Source organism: Prunus dulcis, chromosome 3, assembly GCF_902201215.1.
Source record: "Prunus dulcis chromosome 3, ALMONDv2, whole genome shotgun sequence".
Lineage (NCBI taxonomy): Eukaryota > Viridiplantae > Streptophyta > Magnoliopsida > Rosales > Rosaceae > Prunus > Prunus dulcis.
Genome location: NC_047652.1, coordinates 16816050 through 16826419, shown reverse-complemented (window position 1 = coordinate 16826419; position 10370 = coordinate 16816050). Strand labels below are relative to the sequence as shown.

Here is a 10370-nt window from a genome sequence, read left to right as displayed (position 1 = left end):
GACTGGAAAGATTATATGAGAACTGCTAAAGTAGAAATCAATTATCTTGATTTTGTAGAAAGTCGTTATATTTCCAATGAGTTAAAAACTATAACTAAAGAAAAATGGGTAAAATTAGATAAGTTTGAAGTAGTTTTGAGTCATCCTCCTGTAGAAACTATTCTGATAACCACTGGTACTAAAACTATAACTGCCGCTCCCTTTAAGATTCCAGATCCTACCAATGAGTCTAATAAATGTTTAGTTGAGCAAAATAATTATACTAATCAAAGTTTAGTTGTTGTAGGAAAACAGTTAGATAAAATAGAAACTAAAATTGATAAATTACTTCCTTTTACACCTAAGCTTAAGCCTATTGATAAGCCTTTAGTTCAATTCCAGGATTTACAGCCTAAATTTGCTTTAAAAACCTCTTCTACAACAAAAAAGATTGAAGAAATGCTTGAGCAATTATCCCCCCTCAAAGGTGAGAAATCTGGTGTCAAGTATTAGGATCTTCTTCCTTTTACAACAATTCTGATTCTGAGATGAGTCTAGAAACAGATGAGTCTAGTAATATTTCTAAAATTGAAAATGCATTTAAGAATTTGGAATTAGAATCTGAGTTAAAAGTTAAGAGACTAACTAATAAAATTAATCCTACTAGCTTAACTAAAAACTGGTATCCCAAACCTACACCTCCTGATATTCAATTTGAAGAAAGAAATAATTTGAGCCAATTTTCTGTTTCCTCTGATAAATTATATGAATGGAACATTGATGGTCTTTCTGAGCAAGAAATAATGAATAAACTTACACATATGTCCATGGTTGCTAATAGTTATATTGCAAATCACAGTTTACGACAATCTGAGATAGTTCCCTTGTTAGAAACTGGTTTTACAGGAACCTTACGTTCCTGGTGGGATAGACATTTAATTGATGAGTCTAGAAATAATATTATACATGCCGTTAAATTAAATGAAGATGGTCTTCCCTTATTCGATACAAACATAGGACGTGGAACAGAAGATGGAGTCAATACATTACTTTACACTATAATTGAGCATTTTGTAGGTACACCAAGTCATACACAATCTAGGATACATGATCAACTGAGCAATCTGAGATGCCCACAATTGAGTGATTTCAGATGGTATAAAGATGTTTTTATTTCTCGTGTTATGCTAAGAGAAGATAGTAACCAAGCCTTTTGGAAAGAAAAATTTATTAATGGATTGCCTAATTTGTTTGCACATAAAATTCGTACAGTACTGAGTAATGAGTTAGGTCATATAGATTATGATAGTTTAACTTATGGTAATATAATAAGTACAATTAATCAAGAAGGTATGAAAATGTGTATAGATATGAAACTTAATAAACAAATACAGTCTGAACGAAAATCTGCTAAGTATGAGTTAGGTAATTTTTGTGAACAATATGGTCTAAATTCTACAGCTCCTTCTAGAAAAAATAAGCACAGTAATCCTGGTCATATCCGTAAGAAACGTCATTATAAACAAAGAATGTAAGAACCCAAAACAAAATATCAAAAAGAAAGAAAATATCTTTTAGCGAAATGACCAAATTGCCCTCGCATATTTTAATGGGGGAAAATTTGACTTTTTAATCGGGAAAGAATTTGGGAATTCCGCCTACGCCATTGCGTAGAGCGCGGCGAAAGGAGTTCGTAGACACGGAGTAGACCCGAATCGGAGCCGTAACGAAGAAGTTATGGTTTAAAAATCGCGAGGGGCAAAATGGTAATTTGGTCAAAAAGTCAGATTTTTATAGCTCTCTCTCTCTTCTCCCCCGTCAGCTCTCTCTCTCCTCCCGTTCGAATTCGACAGCGACCTCCGCGCCTTCAGACCGCTCCCCCGGCCACTACACTTGGGGCCGATCTCCGGGACCGGTCCCAAATGAACCACGACACGACGGCGAACAACCCTCGACCCAGCGCCGCCGCTGCCGTGGCCGGAGTCGGCCGGAAAAAGCCATGGAAGCCGACGGTGCGACATGAACTTCCAGCCGCTCGATCTCCTCCGTTTCTCAACCACATCAGTCGAGTGAGGTATGGATTTTCATCTATTTTTCGTGCTCTATCTGCTGGTTGGCTGGGTTTAGATTGATTCGATCTCTAGATCACTCGATTTTCGACTTGAAGTTTGGCCGAAACTTTGGCCGCTCGAAACTAGCATTTCCAGTCACTTTTTGGGGGTAGTCCAAGAACAAAAGTGACTCCAAATGGGGTGTTTTACCTAGGATAGGAGTTTGGAGTCTCGATTCCATGATTTTCCGGCACACCCGAATCGCTTTAGACACCCGATCTGCCCCGCGCGTGTGGCGGCGCGTGGGCCAGGGTGGTGGCACAGCTCTGGCCAGTTTTGAGGTCCTCGTGTCGCCACGAGCGCGTGGGATTTCGCGGATCTCGATTCGGAGTCCGTTTGAGCCCCGAACGGATTTTCCATATAACGCGATCCGTGGGTGCAGTATCGTTTAGTCGTTGGATCGCGCTGAATTTTGGATATGTCGGTCTACGTGACTTCAGGATCTCGTAGGATTCGACGGATTGCGAATCGGAGTCCCGGATACTCCGGAATCCCGAACCCTGGGGCTAGGGTTGGGGTTTTAAGCGATAATGCGATTTTGGCCAATCCGACCGTCCGTTTCGGACCAAATTCGCAGAACATGGTTCCCGTTCTATGAGAAACCTTCAGGGAAGTCCAGATTGGCCATCGGAGCCCCTGGACCCCACGGGTCCCGGGTCGGCCGATCTGACAGTTATCGCTTAGCTGAGTATCGGACCTCCCAAAACTGGTCCAACTATCCGAAAAGGCTAATGTAGGCATAGGAGTAATTTGATTTGAAAAGCACGTATTTTTAGGAGCCGGGGGCAGGGTGTTTAGTTGAAATTCGTTTTACTCAGCAGTTTACTAATTTAATCTTTCGGGGTAATCAGGCACCAGGAGCCCGACATAATTGTAAAAGAGACTTTCGAGGGGTCGAAGTAGCTCGGACCATCTGTGAGTGGACTTTCTTTCATAACTCAGATTTCATGAATGAATTGATGTGCTTTTATATGAATTGATGTGCTTTTATATAAAATAGATTTTATAAATGATTTTATCTACATGAGTTTTATAAATGAGTTTATATTGATTTTATATAAATAAGTTTTCAGAAATGAGTTTATTGAATAAATTTCTTATTTGATCTTGAGCAAGTTTTACTACAGTTCTGAATATGATAAGCACAGTAACAGTTTTATAAATCTGTGCTGCTTATTTATAAGTTATAGAAACAGAGTTTGAGCTCGAAATTAAATGAGACAGCAGCACAATCTGGGGTTTCAGTTTTAACTGGATTTTCTAAAGGACATTATTTTAAAACCACCTCGTACCCGTTTTTCTTTATGGTGATTACCCAGAGTCGGACCGATGTCTACGGACATCCAGTCTGATTATAGTTCAGTCAGTGCACTTGACTTGCCTCACGAGTTTCGGGGACGCTCGGACCGTGAGTGCCAGGATTTGCGGCTCGGCAGACTTGGTGTCCCGAGACCTGCCAGGATTGCGGCTCGGCTGACTTTATGTTCCCGAGACCTGCCAGGATTGCGGATCAGGCTGACTACGGTCCCCTGCATCCTGCCAGAGCGACTCGAGTTGACTTGGTGTCATCGAGGAATCTGCCGGCGGGACAGGCTGATCATAGTCCCCTGATTTCGCCAGTTTGCGGCTCGGGTAAGTCTGTGTGACGCCCGAGACCTGCCAGGGAATTGACGGAAATGACAGGGGTACATATTGGTGGTATTTTCAAAGGATTCTGAGTTTCTTTATTAAATGTTGATTTTCAGCTACTATAAATCAGTTTTTCTGATTTTTTCGGACATAGATCCCTTTTTATTTGTTCAGTTATGAAAGGTCTGAGTACAGAGTTTTTATACGCGTTTGATTTCAGTACTTTTATGAAAGTTTTGAATTCAGTGGTTTGTATGAAACTTTCAAGCTTGAATATGACTGATATAGAATGCCTTGAATTGACTATGCGTGATATAAAAAGTAAGTATTCAGTTTTATTTAGCTAAATTTCTTTTACAATGGGGGATATTATGTTTATGAGAATCGTTTTGAAGAACATGATTTTATGGTCCACTCACATTTTCAACCTGTTTTTCGCCCCCAGGCCGTAGAAGTACGCGGGATCCACCACCGGGCCAATCATAGTTTCTGCGTCAAGGTAAAGTTTTGCAGAAAATCCTTGCACCCTTGAAAACCCTAGAAAATGCTCTGATATCATGTTGAACATAAGGAATTGAGGTTGGAATCTGTTTGTTGACTTAGTCTGGCTGTTGGTAGGGTTTCTGAGATTGTTTGACAGGTGAAAATTTTGGGATAAATCAAAAATACAGGGGAGGTTCTGCCGAATTTTCGGCAGAAGTCTAAGGAAATTTAAAGAGAAATTGAAGTCAGAAGGGTAAAAAGGTCTTTTGTGCCCGACATTCGCCAGGTGTCGGACACGCACAGGACTTGGCTCGAATTCCAAAGTGAAAATTGGGTCGGGTCCTGTCAAAGAAAGCCTTATAGACATTATGATGAGCCTGATGAGTTTTACAAGAAAAGAAAATATCTCCCTAAGAAAAGATGGTCAAAAGCACCTAGATATAAGAAAGATGCTCGCCTTAACACTAAGTCCGGTAAAGGTAAAAATAAAGATAAAAGTAAAGTAAAATGCTTTAAATGTCAAAAGTATGGACACTATGCAAATGACTGCAAAGATATATATATATAAATGAGGTGTAGAATACCGGATAAGAGTTGATCTGACTGCTGAATTGGACACTACTGGGTAGAAAAAATGCTTTTGCATAATCATATTGCATATTATCATGCAGTCCTCTCGTTCTTCTCTGTTTCCAAGCTGTTGATTGCCAAGATGTCCAACTTAACATATGTAAAAGATTCTCAAACAAATTGAAGGGTACTTTTCTTTTGGTAACGTGTGTGGAAATTGTATGTGTAGAGCTATCATGATTGTCTGATATGTCTGGTAATAGAGAATTGAAGTCTTCTTTAATATTTTTTTCTTTTGTCGTTTTCAAGTACGGATCATCAAACACAATCCTAGCTTCAATTAGTTCCCTATTTTTCGGGCTGCAATTAGTTCCTAATCTTGTTGATTAGAAAGAAACCGAATTTTGAGTTTTCCTTCATGTTTATTTCTATGGGTTTGGAGACTTAATAAAAAAACATGTAATTGTCTACAAAATCACAACATATAATTTGTTTACCATGTTTTCATATTTAACCGTGGAAGTTCGAGTATTGACAAAGCCATATCGTCACCATCAGTATCCCATGTTTTCATATTTTAATACAAGATATAGTTTAAATTACAAAAAAAAAAAAAGGAGAGCTCACAAACACACTAGGTGATATGGAGGTTTAAACCTAGGAGCATTAATTTGTAAATAAAGGCCCTTTTCTACAGAGATATAGACCCCATTAGTAGTTGACCACGTGTTAAACAGTATATACAAAAAGATTAAAGAATAGACATGAGGTTGAGAGATCATGCATGAAATATTTGTCTAATATTTTGTTACATTATTCTCTTTCAAAGTTACACTATTTAAATTGAGTTAAAATTTGCAATATGTTGTAATTAATTGAGGGTGGTTGACTCTGCCACTATCAAGGACCTAATACTCTCCAAACCAATTTCTCTTGATCCAACTGAAAATTTTAGACTCTTACACTTTCAAAACACCCTGTTCCTCTAGTCAAAATGAATTTATATATCCAGTGATTTGTGATTTGTGTTGAAATAGCCATCAGGCAGTGTAGCTAATCAGCCAGACCTCACCTATGACCTTCTAGATTGGAAGTTGAAACAGAACTCACATTCTAACCGGAAAAGTTCAGAAAATGAGCAACACATAACATATATGGGACATACATTACAATATTACAATTAAGAAATATTTAATTATTGTTCACCATGACTTGTAAGGTAATAGTGGAATTTCATGTAATGACGAAGAAGGACCACCATCCAAACCTGGCCCTGTTCCAGTTGAACTTGAAGCAACATCCCAAGGCTCAGTTGGGTCAGTCCTAACATATTCAACCTCTTCATAGTTTTGTCCACCATTAGAAGTTTTTTCTGACATCTGAATCCCCTCCAGCTCTGCAGTGACCTCTCTCATTGTAGGGCGCTTTCTTCCACTCAAATTCAAACATCTTCTTGCAAGGTTAGCAACTAATATGATATCTGCTTTAGACCCTCCTTGTACAACTTCAGCATCAAGAATTTCGAACAGGCGATCTAACTGCATCGAAGTAATGAAGTATGTGGCAAGACTTTTGCCTTCTTCTTGTGACCTTCTAAAAGAAATTGGTTTTTGCCCTGTCAAGAGCTCAACAAGGACAACTCCAAAGCTATACACGTCACTTTTCTCCGTAAATTGGCTTGATTGAAAGTATTCGGGGTCCAAGTAACCAAATGTGCCGTGTACAAGTGTGGTGAGGTGAGTTTGGTCAATGGCAACTGATCTTGAAGTTCCGAAGTCAGCAACTTTTGCTCTGTATTTTGCGTCCAAGAGTATGTTGCTAGACTTGATGTCTCTGTGATAAATGGGAAAGGCAGCTGAAGCATGTAAGTAGGAAAGAGCTCCTGCAACTTCCAAGGCAATTCGTAAGCGAACTTCCCATGTAAGTGGGAACTCCTCATTCTGCTCATGGATATACTGGGAAAGGTTTCCGTTAGGTATAAATTCATACACCAAAATGGGAACCTCCGTCTCCAAACAACAACCCAATAGTTGAACGACATTTCTGTGGTTGATTTGTGAAAGAATGACAACCTCATTGATGAAATCTGAAAGTTGGCTTTCGTCCACTATTTTAGATTTTTTCACAGCAACAATTCTTCCATCAGTCATCATGCCTTTGTAAACAGTACCTTGGCCTCCCTGGCCAAGAATTCTATCAGTGTTGAAATTGTCAGTGGACTTCTCCAACTCCTTTGATTTGAATAGCTTGATTTTCTCAACATTAACTTCACCTGACGACAATTGTTTCTCTAATAATAATCCACCATTTCGCTTGAAGAACATCTCCCTGCGTTTCATGGTATGGCGTTTCTTTAGGAATCTGTATCCCAACCAAGCACCGACAAGCAAAAGTAACAGTCCAAGACCCGCACCAAGACCTGCATATATAACTCAGTAAAATGATAAATGATCACAAATTGCAAACCAAGTTTATGTCTTGTGCCTATAAAATAAAATAAACTAAGTGGTTGATGGCAGTATACAAAAGAGATTATGTCTAAAATTCCTCTTGATACTTAGGCAGAGGGTTGTGCCTTGGTCTCTATTTTCCTAGTCAAGAAGCTTGGGCTCTGTGATTTATAAAGTTATAATATTTATTTGGGTTGTGGATTGTCCTTGGATATCCGATTTATTTCCATCCCCCTATCCCCAGTCCATGAATGAAGAAGTATTCCATAAAAGAAAAAACTAATGTGGACCAAATTAATGCTTGATTTGTTCTTAATTACCAAATTTTAATAAATAATTAACTGCAAAGACTAAATCAAGAAATCTGTTAATTTCTTAAAAGTTGATTTGTTCCTAATAGTTGTCTCCCTATAACTTTATTCATGAAATATGCTTCTTTTTCCTTTCTTTTTTTTTCTTTTTTTGGAAAAAAAAGCAACAGTATTTTATTGATAAGGAGGAAATAACAAGAAGAAAAATAAAATTGTACGTAGTCGGGAAGTTAAAATACATTCGTGGGTTCAACAATTACAAGAATATCCTAGGTCTAACTTATTATCTCACTCCACCAATTGAGCTAATCCCAAAACCCCAAGGACTTGAACATATTATTCTTATCGAAAATGTGTAGAATTTTCACAAACCAAAGTGCAAGCCTTTTGCTGCAACTAACTTTGAGTTTTGGTTGTTACCGGTCAACTAATTGGTGACCATGCCTTATTTACATTACATGATACATCATCCACACACTAATTAAGTGATAACACTCTGTTTAAAGAGAAATCAACTCTGTTTAATTGAAAAAATCGTATACCACGTACAACGTACCTATAATAACAATCGATTTAGTATTCTTTTTGTCCTCGCAAAAGTAATAACCAGGAACGTTCACACACTTGCTGTGGGCCCAGCATCGAGCATGACCAATGCATTCATTAATGTCTGAAATGTAATTTAGATATATATAAAAAAAAGGTACAAATTAGCAATACAATAATATTATTTGCACAACATGTGTTGACCACTTTGCATATTAGACTCCATAAATGTCTGAGGATCCACCAACAGTAGGGAAATGGTAAGCAATAGTATATATATGTTGCAAATAAGTATTATAGGTACTCAAAAATATATAGAAGGAAGGGTCTTATTTTGACTTGAATAACTTTTTTGTCTTGAAAAAAGTTGTTTGGCTGAAAATAAAAAATAAAAAAGAGAGTTCTTTCCCCTCCTTTCCAATATCACTTACATAAATCAAAGGGAAAGAAATTTCTCAGAAAAGAAAACGAACAAAACAAACACAAAGAAAAATAAAACGCAGAGACGGAAGCTAGATATAATTAATTACATACATACCTTGACAAGTTTCAAGAAGATAGGGATTTCCTTCAAAGCCATATGGGCAGTAACAAGAAAGCGTTGAGCGATTGTTGGAATCCAAAGTGTAGATATTGCAGAAGGATGCAACCGTATCATTATAATAATTATAATTATTATAATAATAAGGATCAAAATTCTCTGTAACGTAGCTTCCAAATAATGCGAATGAAGAAGTAGAGTTGATTATATTCCATTCTAGCACCACAGGAACGTGCCTTCTACTCTTGACTGCATGAGCAGAAGATGATCTCTCAAACCAATCCTTGTCAACCAGAAACGCATAGTCGTCGCAGTCGGGGTTTCGAGTTTCACCTTGGTATGGAATGGAAGCGTTCATCATAGTGAGATATGGAGGAATGGTAGTCTGGCAACAGTTGATACCAATATCACAGGCAGTAGACTTCCGATGATCACAAACTGACCTGCAGCCACCAACCACAAACTCTGCTGATACCATCCCGGCAAGGAAGCCGCAGCTAACTGCAGTGAATCTGTTTTTTTCCTGAGAGTAGACGAAAGGGCTGCCGGTCAAATTGGCCAATTGGGGACTTCCAGTTTCGTTGCAGAATTTGGTAACGGGGCTGTTCACCTGAAGCGTGCCTCCAATAGAAATATTCAGCACCTCCAGTTGGGCTCGCTTCAAAACAGGCTTGTAATGAGGAGCAGAGCTGGTAGTTTTAGAAGACAGGTTGTTGCTGCACTCGATTTCAAACCAGTCGTCTAAGTAGCAATCTGTGCGTCCAATTCCAAAAGGGTAGGGGATCAAGACGTCTCCGCATGTCTCGTTGCAGTCCGGCTTCGCTGTCGGATAATAAACCTCTTGTGCTGCAGCTGCTGCACATGTACATATGATCAACAACACGAGGAATATTAATAATAAGAGCATCATATGAAGTGCTTGCGATTGCATTGTTCCTATGCTCGGATAATAAAAAGTAAAAGATTATCAACCAAAAGTTTTCTTTGCCACTTAGTGCTTGTACTATATATAATGAAGACCCCTTGTCAATCGAAGAAAAGTGGGTTCGAATTGAAGGCTACTTTTCTTTTTGTAATGCGAGTGGAAATTGTATATGACTAGTAGTTGAGAATATTCAAGTGTTTCCTTCTCTTCCTAGCTATCCACCCAAAAAAAAAAAAAAAGTTGACTTGACTTGAGTCATTCACAAAAGGAAATGCAGTACATGCTCAGTAAATTATTGTGGCCATAAAGAAATTAAAAATGAAAAGTATTTTGTCGTTTTCAAGTACATAAAAATGTTGTGAAATCAAATCAATGATTACGTACAAGCGAAGCCAGAAAATAGGTTCCATGAGGTGATACTCATAATTAATTTTTATATATACCGTGATTTGTGTTCAAATGGCAATCATACTCTTTTTTTTTCTTTTTTCTTTTTTTTTTTCGGACGAAAAAAATGGCAATCATTTAGTTTAGCATAAGGTGATCTTCTTGGTTGAAATTGCAGTCACATTCTGTATAACCAACACAAGCGAAGCCCCAAGACAGATTCCATAAGGCAATAGTCTAAAATCTTCTAACGCTGTATAAGAGCATCTCCAACTAATATGTTAAATTGCCACATAGACATGGAATGACAAAAATTGAAAGTTAAAGTTGCTCCAACCAAATAATCAAATCTTACATGGATTTGAAGGCTGAAAGATATATATAAAAAATAACATATCAAAAAACTTAGATGTCAAATGTTATTTTAATATTTTTTTA

At 37.9% G+C, this 10370-nt stretch overlaps 1 protein-coding gene across 1 annotated transcript; it reads right to left on the bottom strand.

The window, feature by feature from the left end:
* Positions 1-5974: 5974 nt before the first annotated feature.
* Positions 5975-9670, bottom strand: LOC117621876 (wall-associated receptor kinase-like 1). The gene is made up of 2 exons (XM_034352416.1): positions 8618-9670; positions 5975-7191 (listed from the first exon to the last, which is right to left on the bottom strand). Exons 1-2 carry the CDS (start codon positions 9549-9551, stop codon positions 5975-5977), a joined length of 2151 nt encoding a protein of 716 aa, XP_034208307.1. The 5' UTR covers positions 9552-9670.
* Positions 9671-10370: the final 700 nt, after the last annotated feature.

Bases quoted from the DNA above. Each gene is read 5' to 3' on its own strand.
- LOC117621876 (XM_034352416.1), bottom strand. From the start codon at position 9,551: ATGCAATCGCAAGCACTTCATATGATGCTCTTATTATTAATATTCCTC. The intron at 7,192-8,617 runs GTATGTATGTAA...TTATATATGCAG, and splicing joins TCTTCTTGAAACTTGTCAAG to GTCTTGGTGCGGGTCTTGGA.